We start from the raw sequence: 15,983 nt of genomic DNA on the forward strand, positions 1-15,983 counted from the left end.
AGTTTTAATTTTTTCCATGCTTCATTTTAAAACCACTTTTGCATCTAAACACTTACTAGATGTACTTCAGCAAGGTTCTCGAAAGTGTTCTGTTTCAAGAAAAAATAAAACCAAAATTAAGAATAACAATTTTTTTTTTTTTATTTCGATTTTCATATTACATACTGTTGTAGCCTAATTCGTGATCCACGGCGTGCGCGCGTTTTACCGACTACACGACAGGGCGAACTATAACTTAAGGTATTCCTTGTATGACGTCATTGTAGGGTGTACCAAATGAATGATAGACAAGACACTACTACTGTATGGTGGTGTGAATAATGAAATAAGCTTGTTTGTATTCTACTTTCGAATATTAATACCTATTTAAACAACAATACTTCTCTTTCAGATACAGTGCTTTTTATCATGTCAGCTTTTAATATAAAATCGTTTTTTTGTGTTTTTTAAAGTATTTTGTAAGTAATATTCTTTGAAAGCCAGTACTGGATTTTGGGAACTATCAACTCGTCTCAAACAATAGTAAATCAATATTCAGTGATATAACTTCCTTCAAGCTTAATTTATTCGTAATTACTTTCAAGTTCATTTCCATGCATAGAATAGATAATATTGGCCTGAGTACATGTTCAGTGTTTCATCACTGCAGTGGATGACTGGTTAGTTTGAGGCTTCTAACACAAAGTAGGACCGGCATGGCCAGGTGGTTAAGGCACCCGATTCGTAATCCGAGGGTCGCGGGTTCGAATCCCTGTCACACCAAATATGCTCGCCCTTTCAGCCGTGGGGGCGTTATAACGTATCAGTCGATCCCACTATTCGTTGGTAAAAGAGTAGCCCAAGAGTTGGCGGTGGGGGTGATGACTAGCTGCCTTCCCTCTAGTCTAAATTAGAGACGGCTAGCACAGATAGCTCTCGTGTAGCTTTGCGCGAAATTCAAAACAAATCAATCTAACACAGTAACAAGAAAGCTGCTATATTAAGCCTAGTTAATGACATCTAACATTTCGAAACAAAAACCATAAGTTCTAAAAAAAAATATTAAATTTAACAAGGCGTTACTTTGTTCATGTTGAATACAATTCCTTTTTTACTTGTTTTATTACGGTGTAATATCTCGTATGCTATCTCTTTTCTCTGGGACAATAGTAAATCTTCTTGACGTTGACAAATAACATTATTAGTTTCTTACTAAGCTGAAAAGAATGTGGAACTGTCGCAGTCGCTGTTTTCTGGAGGTAGTTGGTTGGATAATCCGATATTGCATAAGATCTGTCAGTGTTAAGAACGATAAAGTAACAGAGCTTGAGTGCTATTCTGATGGGGAAAAAATTTGTTAGTAGTTTCTATTGTTACCCGGAATAATATTTTTATTTTGAAAAACGTTGCACACTCGTAGATAACACCAAACCTATGAGATTATATTTACCCTTTGGCCTTCTTCATTCCCCACAAGTTGTTACTGTTCCGAGACTGCTTGTTTGCTCTGTTTTTTTTTTTTTTTATATTGTTCATTCAGAATTCTTGACTGAAATATTATTAAACACAAATGTGTAGGCACAACGAAAAGTGCGAGTGAAACAAAATTAATTCGCATTTTTTACACACAGTTTTTTCAGGTATTTATATTTTTATATGTGTGTATACTACTTCAAATATTTAAAATAATATTTTGAGCCTCGGTGAGATGAATAACTTAATTTCAGTGTGGTTTACTGTAATTTTAAATTAACCCTTTTTTTTTTGCCGCAAAATTGCGAATCGTAAAATGGTTTCGAGTTGTTGTCTTCCCCCCCCCTAATTTGTGTGTTTATCTTTGCATTAAGACTAAAATAACATTTTGATAGTTTAATTTTTTGTTTTTTTTTTGTTTTTTTAAAGCAATAAAATTATCCCCAAATTTGGGTAAAGTTTTGTGATAAATTGAGCTAGTGTTGTAATTAACAACTCTCTTGTTGTTAATTACCACCAAAATGTGAGATCAGCTCAGGATTTTCATGGTTAAAAATATGTAACATTGTATATGCATACAAGTAATATGTATAGTCTTAATACCAATCAAACTTATTGGTCTGTCTATTGACCAAATTACTTTAATGTTACATAAGTGACTGATCAAGGGATCTTTGACCATCAGTTATTTTTCAGACATGTTCAAAAAAGTACAAATTTTGCTGTAAATATTTGGCTACCGCTATTTTGCTAGAACATTTCTCAATAATTTATGTACATTTTCACCTAATACTGGGAATGCTGATGTAGCATTTGTATTCAACCCAGTAATCTCTACACAAATCTGCAAGAGTAAATCATGCCTTTAAAAACAGTCAATGAGTGGACATCCTGTTGTATTAGTTCTGCCTTCATTAGAGTTGATAAACACAAAACTAAAGATGATAATAATAATAATAATAATTTCAAAGTTTGACTGGCACTTTTATGAAACTAAACCAATAAAGAAAATATATACATTTTTAATTCCATGTAACACTGATTGTTTCTTTAGGATAACATATTGCAGAGGTCTTTACTGACCAAAAAAATATATGTAATTTATAAACTTATGGTTAATGAATCTACACCAACTTAAATTAAAGGAAATATAACAGCCAGATCAGTTACTTATTAAGAAGTGTTATATATTTTTACTGGTGCAGAATGTATTTTATTTAAATTTCTGTTTAATGTTGACAATAATTAAATATTTAACATACATATATTACTCAGTAGCTGTACAACTAGTTCAAGTTCTTTGTATGTATGTAATATATACATAAAAATGCAGTAAATGTTACAGTGGCAGAAATCATGTAATTTTTTATTTGATTACGTTTGAACTTGTTATGCACACAGAGTAATAATTTATTCACCAGTTAAATTATTAGTGTTCCCATGCTGTTGTTGTAATGAGAACCTATGTAAATCATATTGATTTAAAACATTTTGTTTGTTGTTATACAGTATTTTATTGTGAGTTACTGTTTGATACTATGTAAACTAATGAGAGTTATTAGGTGTCGAATACTTACAAGCTTCTCCTGTTTTCTTTTTTTTTTATTCCTATCTACACAGAGAGTGGATTTAGGCAAGAGAGACAGTGGATGGTTCTTTGTAGATGACCCTGAGGTAAAGTGTCTTTGAAACATATCTTAGTTTTATCTATACAGACTTTTTTTTTTAACTTTGATATAAAATTCCTTAAGAGTGAGTATATAAAATAATCAAATTTGTCCTTACTATTTAATTCATGGCAGATATTTGTTTTTTATAATGGTAATAGAACTGCCAGCAATTGTATGCTTGTTTTCTAACATTGCAATTGATGGTTTGTAAACCCCTAGTTTGTCTGATTAACCAGTGTTGTTTTTCTTGTACCCCTCCTCATTGTAAAAAATTCAATAAATGGAATCGTACTGTGGACTTTTATACCATTACATGGTTATGTAATAAATAATCTGTTGAAGTAAGTATGGATAAGAAGTTTCAAAAATAGAAAATAAAGAAGGTAAAAGGTAGTCATATTTGTAATTGTTTTACATTTAAAATTATTTTCAAAAATATAATAATAATGATATTCTAACCAGTTGTTTGTGTTTGTTAGTAGTGTATATATATAATATCCAAAGTGAAAATAAGATCTTAACTGAATATAAATATTCTGTAAGTATGTTAAGGATTTGGTAAGTTTTGTGTGGTTAATAGATCAGTTGTTTAAACTTGTCTTTACATTATAGCTTGAATAAAATACCCTTCTTCTTTATAACCATGTATAGGCAAGCCTATTGTAATGATCTCCAATAACATGTGGTAAACCCATTGTAATAACCTGTCTTTACATGTCATAAGACTGTTGTAGTGAACTCTCCTGTCGCTATAGTAACATTTTAAAATGGTATTCTATCACTTGCAAGGAAACATAAAATTATAAACATGACTGTTTTGTTATTGGATATTGTTATTTATCATGTGTAACGTGAAACAATGATACACAATAATCAGTTGCTATATACAGTTTGTAACTTTGGCATGTTAAATTCATTCTGTAATTAATTTAAAATATTTTAAACTGTTTTATTCTTCATGTATATTTTATGTAATGTCACTACTGGGGAAAATCTAAGTTATCTGATAGTTTTCCAATGAAGTATTTTCCTTGAGTGAGTATTAGCAAGTAAACCCATATAAAGATGATGGTACTTCTGTTGATAATATTTTCTGATTATTCAGGGTGACCTTCTGGACATTAGTGCACTTCCTCAATTCTCAGACCTTGATCATTCATCAGGGCTAGGGTCAGATGATGAAGACACAACAGGATCAGGAGATGGTCCAGAAGGATCAGGAGGCAGTAAGATAGAGAAATGCTTAAATATATCTTTGTAGCTTAAGCCTAATTAGTGGTTTATTGTACAGGGAGGATAATGTAATGCTAGCCATACTTCTTCCATTACCAAAACTTGTATTAAAAGTTAAATTAAAATGAGAGCTCTGTAATGTAATAATCATATGGAAATTATAATATGAGGTATTTAGACTGGAGAAATTTGAATCAATCTATGAGGGAAGATGGTTTACTTCACAAGTTGGTCAGAGAACTTACTAGAAACAATGCTATTTTGGATTTGGTGTTAACTTCCAATATAGAAATGGTTGAGGGTGAATACTGTGGACTGTCTAGCCTTCTGGATGCAAGTGGACATTAATCAGTTAGATTTGATGTTTAACTTAATATGGCAAATTTGTAAACATCTAGTTGGACATGTTTATTATAGAAGGAAAAAGAAATGGTATCCAATCTTATCTTGTTCACATACGATATAAGGAGATAAAATTTATATTGACTGTTATGCTGGGAGACTTAAGAAGGATTATTGAAGATTGAGAGAGTTGTTCAAAGAGGGCATTAGGCAACCTAAAAGGGCATATGAAAAGGTTTGGTCAAAGAAGATGTAATGACAGTAAGAATTTCTTTAAATACATTAACAGTAAGTAAAATGTTAAGTTGGAAGTAAGGTCTTTAAAAGATGGTATAGGAAGGCTCATTTCTGATAACTATAAAATGGCTAACTACAAAGTTCTACCCTTTTATCTAGTTTTTATGAATGAAGTTTCAAGCAATTTTCTTTACTATGAACAGATGCTAGATGGAAACATAGTGGAAATAAATAACCACATTAACTCTGAGCTTGTTAATAATAAAAACAATAAATCTTCTAGAACAGATAATATTTCCTGTGATGGAGGTTAAAAAAGTGTATATATGAATTATATAGTGGACAGATGTAAGAAGATTAGAACTTACCCATTGTTGCTGCTCATTTGAAAGAAGGTGACAAAAATTATCCAGATAATTTACTGTTGGGTGAAGGTTTTAAAATTATGCTTTGCAAATTAATTTGCCAAGGTTTCAAATCTTATTTGATAGCCAGCATTGTGTCACTTATGGAAAATATTGTCTTTCAAGTCTTTTGATGTCCTTTGAAGATTTTATTGTTTATGTATAAACTGTGCAAAAGAGTTAGGACAAAGTCAAAAATATGATTTCAGGCTACTTTCAAAGAACGATGGAAGGTAAATCACACGTGAAACATCAAAATGTTATTAATAACACTGGAAGGTAAATCACACGTGAAACATTAACATTGTATTAATCTTCATATTTAGTTGAACAGAAAATTAGTGGAAGTGACTGAGTTCAGCAAACAGTTGACATTTACTTTGTCTCCATTTTGTTTTATAACTGCAGACAGTCTTTCAGTCATTGTTAAAATATATTTGATAAAAATGTCTTTTGAGGTTTTATTTCAAATGTCTTCAATAGGCTTTCATAAAGTTTTTTTCAGAAGTTGCTCTTGATTTGTCAAGTTTTTGATATTTCAAATCCCAGATCTGTTCAACTGGGTTGAAATCAAGGCTCTTTGGGGGTTGTTGCATTACATAAATGACTCCAACAGCTTCTTTCTTAGCTAAGTAACTTTTTGCATAGGTTGGATGAGTGTTTGTGGTTATTATTTTAGTAGTTGAATAATTTATCAATATTACACACACACACACACACACACACACACACACACACACACACACACACACACTGCTGGTACACCTTGATGAATCAGTACTTGATGGTACTTGTGATTCATTATTCCATCTATTTTGCAAATATCTTCTGTCACCTCAATGGATAAATGCCCCCAAACCATCACACTGCATCTACCATGCTTCATAGTTGGTGCTATGCATTGAGGTAAGTATCTGTTGCCTTTCCTTTGCTGGACTTAAAATCTATGTTTTGAACCAAATATTTAAATATTGGACTCATCTGCCCATAATACCATTTTCTAATCATCAACAGTCCAGATTTTGTCCTTTTTAGCAAATTTCAATCTCTTGAGAACATTTGAATATCAAAGTAAAGGTGTTTTTTTTAACTGTTACATGACCCAATATACCATTCTTGATACTGTAGATCTGGACAGTTTCTTTTCATTTGATACATGATGGCTTATCTCATGCTTGATATCAGTGCTAGTGTTCCTTCTGTCCCTAAGGCTGCATGAACAAAGATAATTAACAGCTCTATCATTGCGTTCAGGTGTCCTGCCTCTTACTTTCCTGTTTTTTTAGTATTTACTTGTCAGTGTTTGGGGGAACATTTCAAGTCTGCAGCAATTTGTCAGAAAGTCCAACCAACATCACATGAAGCTTCTATGCAAACTTTCTTCTCTACTGACATTTCTCTGTACTTTGTGGGTGATGGCATGAAAACAAAGCTTAATATATAGTGTTAAACACTGTTTTTTTCAAGGTTTATTTAAATTGGTTTCTTGTGTAATGTACTAGTACATATGCTAGCTTTTTTCTGTATAGTTAAGATACTGTATGGGGTAGTATGACAGTAATTTCAGACTCTGAATTTTACAAATTATGTTAAAGGCACAAACAGCCATTTAGGCTCTTAATTTGATCTATAATGCTAAATCCATTAATTCAAAACACTGTTGGAGTTGTGATACTGAAACAATGTCCACTACATTTAAGTAAGGGCATGAACAAATGTTCCTACCACTTTGATTAGAGTAAGTAGAGTATTGGTGGAGGGTGCTGGTTGCCTAATATGTCATTTAATCGGTAGAGATGGCCAATGCAGATCTAGTCTTTGCACAGCTTTGCAAATGTGCAAAACTATTAAAAAAAAAAAAAAGATTTTTAGAAAAGTGTGTGGATAATTTAATTTTTTTGGAAATTTTGTTTCTATTCTTGATCACAATAAGTTACATTTTGTATTTCTTTTCTCTTTAAAAAAAAAAAACCAACACTTGGAAATTATAATAGCAATATAACAATTAAATGTTAAAGTATGTGTTTTTCCATAGTCATCATTGAAGAAACTACCAAACCAATATTAGTTACACCAGAAAATAAACCACCTAAACCTAGTTGGCACCAGCCCATTGAATATCCAACAAAGAAACCCGACCCAACAAAGAAACCAGTATTTTTCCCCAAGAAAGACCAAGTAAGTAGGAAATGTTTTGCATCGTACACTTATCATAAAATTTGTGAAATTTTATCCCCCGTTATTTCAGCAATTTGTTTACAATATGTAAAACATTTTCTGTATGCTTGTTTGTTTCAGCTGCAAAACAGAAACAGTAAGAACAAATAAAAAGACTTCATTTTATTTGTGCATTTTGTAATTGTATATAACCGCCTGTATGGCATTTTGACTTCCAAATAATGAACATTTTGATATTCTGTTGTATATTTAGGTTTTTGTATTTTACTACGAGAATACACAGTTTCAGGAGTTGTCCATTATGCATTACAAAATAAATATCTTAACAGAAAAGATAAATTATTCTGCTAATTAATTTCTGTTTCATTAAAAGACTAAATATTTTTAAGGTATTTTTTGGTTCAATATGTATAAGATTACATGATGATTTCCACTACAGTTTGTGTTCGTTGCATGGTCCAAATTTTATTAATAAATGATGTGAACTTTGGAACTTTCTTTATTAGATAATGTATGTTGGTAAATAAAGTAATTTATATACTTTACATATTTAAAGTATGCTAAAGTTCAAATAAACAGTAAATTATTTGTCGTATTATAATGGTGATGGACTTTCAGCTTAATTAGCCTAGTTAAGAGTAAATTATTTAATGTACTGTAATAGTGATGGGCATTAGGCCTAGTTTGAAAAACAAAAGGATGAAGAATAATAAGTGAATTAAATTTTAAACAGTAAAACTGCAACAAAAGAAATATCTTGAAGTATTTTGTGAATGTTCCATATGAACATAAATTTTTAAAATTCAAAACAACTGAAAATGTCATTACTTTTATCTTAAACATTTAGCCAACAATCAAAGTTACAACAACAGAGTCAAGCCATAAAAATCGCATTCCCGACATTACAAACCCACCCACACCTGTTGTTATTGAGCCAAGAAGACCAGAGAATGCTCCTGTTCCAGGGTTTGATACAACACCTGATGGAAACAGAGAGGATAATGAGATACACATTATGGGACAGAAGCAGGATGAGAAACCTTCATCCTTTTTTGCACAACCTGGAATACTGGCTTGTAAGTTCCTTATGTTTGTTTCTAATATTTACATCTTTAAAAACAATATTGGGCTTTTATTTTTTTGCCATTTTTTTATGTAACTATTTGACAAAGTACTCAAGTGAATAAAATTTTAAATTATATACACTTTAAAAATTGTAACGTTTTAAAAACATAATAATTTTACTTACATTTTTGTACAAATAACCTACCACACCAACAGTTTATTTAAAATACAAAAAATACATGCTATAAATTTATTTAGTTCAGGAAATGCCCCCTCTCTGTGGACTTGCAGCGCTAGAAACAAGGTTTCAATACTTATTGCAGACAGAGCACAGATAACTTCTTGTGTATCTTTGTGCTCAACTACAAACATTAAAAAAAGCTCAAATATCACCCTCCTGGAACTTCATATCCTAGATCATGTTTAAAGAAACTATTTACTTTAACGTTAAAGGTGAAAAATGGTAGAAAATAAATGGTTTTTTTCAAGTGTGATGTACGTAATGGTATTAAAGAAACACATCTTTGAAAAGGGATGAAAATATTATTTTTTTTTACCACTAGGGCAACATTTTAACAAGAAGTGAGCCAACTTTTATGTTAACCAGCCTGTTATAATTGGTTGCATGGTAGGTGACTTATGCAGTCCGTTATCTTTCAAAGTGGTTTCAATTGCATGCAGTCTGGGAGTATGCCCTTTAAGTAGCATTTTTAAACATCCTGTTAACCATGACAGTTTCTGTTTTTGTCCCTAAGTCATTGTCTTGCAGCTCCAAGTGTTTGATAATTTCAGGGTGTATGTTCTTTAGGTAGCATTTCACAACATCCAAGTATTTAGCTGTTATTTGTTCCAAGCCACTGTTGAACACAGTGTGTTATAGAGTGTTGTACATTATTCTGCTGAAAGAGGTATGGTTCCTCTTCTTAGGATCCCACCAACATAGGCAGTAAGTACTCTGTTAAATGCCTTACTATAACAAAGTAATCATGGACATTTCAATACCACTTGTAGTGGCTGGGATAACATGCCATATTTAAAGCATTCTCCAGTCTGCCCTTATCACTCAGACCTGTTCCCTGTGACACATCTGTATGTCTCTGGACTCACACTGCTAGAAACCATTGTGTAACTTTGTACTTAATTTAAAAAACAAAAATGAAGAGATCTGTTTATACATTCAAAACACTGTTTGACTTGATGGTTTTCTGTTATTGATTACTAGTTTTTTATAGTGCTACCTTATTACTTCTTTTTATGAATTATTAGTGACCTGTGCATGTACTAGAACTAGGTGACATTAATACGGTATGGATTACATGAATTTAGAATGCAGTTTTTCACCAGTAGATTATTGATTTTGAAATTTTTTTTTGATTTAACAGCAGGTGAAGAGCAGTAGAATTATATGAAGGTTTTTTTTAATTGTTTTCATCACTTATTACATAGTTTGTCTGGTAATTTTTCAGCTGTTATTGGTGGTGCAGTTGTGTCACTTTTGTGCACTATTCTCTTGGTCATGTTTATTGTCTATCGCATGAGAAAAAAAGATGAAGGAAGCTACATTGTAGGTGATAACAAAGGAATAAAAGGCAATTCATATGGAAAAGGAAATAGTAAGGAAATCTTTGCCTAGGAAATGTTTAGTTCTTCTGTTTTTTTTAAATCACCAGTGTTTGTTGCTGGTCTATATGTGCATTGCTATGGAAACAGCACCATCATAAAGAAACCAGACATTTGATTAAGTTTATGATCACTATTCTTTATTTTTTTTAAACTATCAATTCATGTTGAGTTCAAGTTTAAAATATTACTTAATCAGTTTTCATACGTTCAGAATGTTGTTGTAGCTAAACACACAAAAAAATCAGATGTTATTTGTTTAGTTTTATTTTCAGACATTTTATGTTTATTTAGTGGTTTTAGAGATAAATGATGTATATGTGTATTTTCTAAGTTCATAGAAATGTTAAAAGTTTCTCAGTGAACACAATGTTTCTGTACAGACAGTTAGTTAAAGAGGCCAGTCCATATATTCTGTTTGTATAATTTTATCATGAGGCACAAGTAGAACCTCATAAATGGATCATAAATGTTTGGTAAGAAAAAGTAGGAATTTGATAGTTTTGATCTATGGCTGGCTTTAAGTTTTTTTAAGTTTTTCTCTGTACATGTAGCCTTGCTTTTTACAAGAAACTCTATCTTACACACATTCCAGCCTTTTCATTTTTTTTCTTAGAAGCTGTTTTCCCTCCATCTACCTTCTCTATTCTGGAATCTAAATGCAAAGTTTATAGTAGACTGTTTTTAAATGTTTAGTTTTTAATAGAAATAATAATATAAAAAAAAGTACTGCATCTGCTGTGGTATTTATAGTTGATAAAATTGGAAAAATAACATTATACACAATTTGTTATAAATGTAATAATTTATGTTTGTAATTTGTCTTGCATACGTTTCTGTTAGTGACCTAACCATTTATATGTAATTTTAAAACTATTAAAGTGCAAAGGATTTAAATACGAATGTGGAACTCGATTTCTCAAAGGAGTGTTCTTGGAACCAAAAGACAAGATAAATTTGTTGCATGAATTCTAACAAAGATATTTGTATTTTGATGTGCTTGAGAAGCATGGATGCAGTATACCAATAACAAAGAAAGATGGTGAAAATGTAATGAGAAGACGCTTGTAAATATGAAAATAGAAATGGAAGTTACCTTGAAAATTTTGTCTTTGTGTACGCGTGTTAAGGAATTACTGTTGCATCAGGTGTGTTTTGTAAACTGTTTTTCTAATTACAGTTTTTTTTGGGGTACATTAAGCTTGCAGTGACTTGTAATAAATACATGTGAAAATTGTTTTGTATTTCAAAAGCAGAGAAACTACAGGGAAATTTGTAGAACCATTTACATCTTAGGCAGATAAGAAAAACTTCTTGTACCTTACAAGACAAGTAAATGTAATTTGTGTTCACTTCTTTGGTGTACAGAATGGAAGAAATAGGAAATTTAATGTATTATAAGTTTATAATATATTTCTGGGTCTGTGATTTTTTTATTTTTTTTTTGCCTATGTGCAAACATTGCTAAAGTTATTTTATTTGTGCAGTGTTTTTAATCGTTAACGATATGAAACTGGTAAAGTATAATTGCTGTTCAGACTAATTTCAACCATTAACACAAAGAAAATCTGATATAAAACTAAAATTTGAAGTCTCTTGTGCTAGGAAATTAATTAAACTGTGGCAAAATTAAATATGTCAGAGACATCATTTTCGGTTTCTTTCTGTATATGAATGTGACATTATTTCAGGTTCTTGTTCTTGTTGTGATGCTATACGGTGTCTTATGTGAGGGTTTATAAAAGTCTCAAATAATTCAAAGATTTTAGTTGCATTACCTTTCACAGATTCTCCCATTCTATAACGTGTCAAAGCTCATGATTACATGGTAAAGTAAGTCATCTCATCCTAGAATTTCCACTTAATTTGGATAGAATATAATCATATAAGTGATACTGAAATAGAATGATGCAATTTATAGAAGATTAGCTGTGATAAAAAGGAATAGAAACATTGCTGTTTATTAAGATATGCAAAACAATTTTGACAGTGTGGTATTGTCACCATTTTACCAGCAAGCAAGCAAGAGACTTTTTTTGGTAATATCAATTTATTGTTATGATTTTACATTTCTCTCTCTATGCCTCTAAACAAAAGTTCTTTTATCCAATCTTCCTAAAGATATTTTCTTCATTGAGACCCAGTAAAACATCTTAGTGCCTGTCCACTTTGCACTCTTTTAGTTGACGGTTTTTGGTTTTAATAGTTTCATAGTGTACAGTAAAAATATTGATAAAACATTTTAATTCTTTTCTTTTAAAGTTTATAAACCTAGTTTAAATTTTCATGATTGTGCGTATTAATGTATAAAAAGTAGAACTTAACATGAGTAAGTCAGACTTGTATAACAGTTGTAGTGAATTATCAAGAAATTTTAATGTTCTCTTTTATGAATGTACTAATTGTTTATAATTATGTTTTGTAGGAAACAAAACGCATGTTGAAAACTATTATATTGTGTGCTACGTGTCTTAATTTCATTATTTTCTCCTATGATAGTGTGTGTGAATGTACATAGCTATATATTGGAGGAAATAAAATATTCTTAACCCAACCACAGTTGTAAGCTGATTTTATGTTATAGGATGTGAATTAAGTCATTTACTTGTTTTAAGTAAATGACTTAGGTATTTATTTTTCAGGAAATAAACTTGTAACTCCCAGTACCTTAGTTGTATACACTCTCTAAAATAACTAGAAAATTGTTCACCTTTAAACTTAAATTAATTCAGGCTTTTCTTCTTGTAAAATATCCCCATGGAAGATACAAAGTTAATATAATTTAATATTTTATACTTAATGAATGAATACTGTTATTATTTACAAACTTGTTAAAACTGTATAGTTTGAAATCATACAAAACATCAAGGTAGTATCTTAGATCTTAATATAGGTTACAATGTTACTGTTTATGGAATTGGTGCTTTTGATTTACTTGTATATATTATATTAAAATAATTTCTATACAAATGCATGGTATTAGTAAGTTTATTTAGGAAAGCTAATAACCTGTGGATTAATCTTTGTAAAGTTTACATTCATTAGTTTGTTTTTTTAAAGTTATTAATTAAAAATCAACAAAATGTAGCACATTTATTAGAGTAATTACAATTATCAAGTTTGTAAGAATAAATAAGATTTATTTGGAACTTACAACAGTAAATAGGAGGAACATAATTGATATATTTGAGAAACTTTTAATAAAAGGTGTCAAGTACTTGTCAAAAAAGTACCAACATCATGGTTTTTCTCATACTGGTAAAATCTGTTTACAAGAAGATATGTTTAATGAGTTGCTTTGTTCTTAAAATAATGAAATATTAGTTTCCTAGTTCTTCAGTACTTTTGTTTCTCTGCTCTGCTGTTGGAACAAAAAGACCCGCGTATATAGAAATATAACAATCCCAAGCTCCATAACACATTCCACTGAGTTAATTACAAGTACTTTTATTAAATAACATAATTGACTCTTTTGGTGACTTTTATACACAAGTCAGTTTCCATTGGATAATTTCATACATTCTACTGTATCTGTAGTTATTTTACACAAACGTTTTGAACAACAATCATGTAAAAAAATTAAATAATCTAGAAAACATATTTTTATTCCTATCCTCATAATACTTTAAAACCGTAATTACCAACAGAGGCACCATACTTAAAACGTCATGTGTGAGATCGAATCTATCCATCACAATTAGGATCTCTTAAATGGATTCCCCAGCAGGAGATTACAAACAATTGAAAGACAAGACAATGTACTGAAGGTTAAACCAACACAAGCCACACCCATTTGTCAGTCATCTTTTCTTTTGCACTCTAAAAGAGTTTAAAAGATTGATAGATTTCATAAAATTTACACTGCACTGGCTGAGTAATAAGTCTTCTAAAAATTGGGTTTCAACATCTGTGGTAGACAAATCATAGATGAATCATTGTGTAGCTTTGTACTTCACCACAAGGAAACTATAAAAAATAGTCTAAAAGTCGACTTGCTCACCAGCTAACAACTACAAAAAAAATCAACTCAGTTAAACAACTAGAAAAGAAGTTCCTTGTCCTGAGGGTGATCAACTCATAGAGATTTGTGTAAACTATAGCTAACTTATCAGAGAAGGCAATGGTACAGTTATGTTTTAATAAGTTGCAATTTATGAAAAACAATTTCCAAAAATTTGAAACCTCAATTGAAAGGTTCTTGGAGTTGGTAAACATTGAAATCATAGTGTGTGTAAAGAAAAGTTATTTACTGCTATAATTTGAATAAGTTATGATGCTAGGCTTTTTGTAGAATTAAAGGGGCTGAAATATAATACAAATCTGTGAACTTAATAATTCCAGTTCTTCATAAGTGTTAAGCTTGGGTATTTCCCTCCTTTAGGCTGTTAAATTATAAGTTTTGTAAATTTTGGTAACGATTTAAGTAAGAAAATACACTAGACAGTACAACTAGAGACATGAGTATAAATTTGGTTTTGAATTTTGTTTTGCTGACTTGTGGAATCAGTTTTGCCCTCGAGGAATATTCCTTGTCTACATGTCAACATGTCTTACTTTCTATAAATTTTTATTCTTATAAATTAGTTGCTTTTAAAAACGAAATGTTAGAAAAACGGTTTTAAATTACCCAATTTAAGATAAAGCAGTAATGTATAGCAAAGGGATAAATGCAATAATAATAATAATAACAATGTACACTAGATAGAACCATATAATAGTGAATTTAAAATACATTGACTTTACTTAAGTGATGGAAGAAGAGATGTCTAACCAAGTTTTTAGTAGAACCAAGATAGTAATACGTTTTTAGAATATTATGTCGTTTTTGCTATATTCTTTCTTAAGTCAATTCTATTTAGACAATGTTAACATTAACACACCACAAGTGTAAACATTCATTGAAGGGTAGGATAAATGCGCTAAAACCTATCTTTCTAGTCATAACCCCTTATAAAGTTCCCAAAAAATGTTTGAAAATTTGGTAAGATTCAGTTATATAGAAACTGATCCGTTATTTGTATAAAAGCTATAACTTAAGCTTAGAAATAGAATTTCAACTTTACTCAAAGTGTTCTATTTCGAATCTTGCAACTTATTTTCGCTATTTTTCCGACTGAAATAATTTGCATGTAATGGGCTTCCCACTTAACTGAATAAATACAGCTTGGCATGGCCAGGTGGGTTAAAGCGTTTCAACTCGTAATCTGAGGGTCGTGGGTTCAAATCCCTATGGCACAAACCATGCTCGCCCTTTTAGCCATGGGGGCATTATAATGTGATGGTCAGTCTCACTATTTGTTGGTAAAAGAGTAGCTCAAGAGTTGTCAGTGGGTGGTGATGACTAGCTGCCTTCCCTTAGTCTTACACTGCTAAATTAGGGATGGCTAGAGCAGATAGCCCTAGAGTAGCTTTATGCAAAATTCAAAAAACAAACAAACTGAATAAATACCTTTAATGTTTTTGAAGTAAATAAAACTTTTATTTCATATTTTTCAATAAATTGTAAAATCATAAAAACCCTTAAATTTAACCAAAGTGCTTTCAAAATATGAATCTTCAGAATTAAAGTTTTCCCCAGAAAAAGGTGGTGCACCTTTTGAAAGTGCTTGACTTGTAGGGTTTTTATCATTTTGTGTTAGACTTTTTGCACCTACATGTATATCTGACATCATGTTTGTATAAATTGTATTGCAGTTTAACTTTCAGTATCATAATTAAACCAATTACTTCAGTTACTTATTTTGATACATTTCTAGTTACAGTTTATATTTTTAGCATTTCT

At 30.7% G+C, this 15,983-nt stretch overlaps 1 protein-coding gene across 2 annotated transcripts in view; it reads left to right on the top strand.

The window, feature by feature from the left end:
* The window catches only part of LOC143233524 (uncharacterized), a 116,216-nt gene extending 103,461 nt beyond the window's left edge, over positions 1–12,755 (top strand). For both annotated transcript variants that reach the window (XM_076469825.1, XM_076469826.1), the window contains 5 exons: positions 3,073–3,126; positions 4,228–4,348; positions 7,374–7,516; positions 8,364–8,592; positions 10,048–12,755. In XM_076469825.1, the coding sequence (XP_076325940.1) occupies positions 3,073–3,126; positions 4,228–4,348; positions 7,374–7,516; positions 8,364–8,592; positions 10,048–10,214 (714 nt within the window). In that variant the 3' untranslated portion in view covers positions 10,215–12,755. The remainder of the gene's footprint in view (positions 1–3,072; positions 3,127–4,227; positions 4,349–7,373; positions 7,517–8,363; positions 8,593–10,047) is intronic.
* Positions 12,756–15,983: the final 3,228 nt, after the last annotated feature.

The sequence above is a fragment of the Tachypleus tridentatus genome, chromosome 12, assembly GCF_004210375.1.
Source record: "Tachypleus tridentatus isolate NWPU-2018 chromosome 12, ASM421037v1, whole genome shotgun sequence".
NCBI lineage: Eukaryota > Metazoa > Arthropoda > Merostomata > Xiphosura > Limulidae > Tachypleus > Tachypleus tridentatus.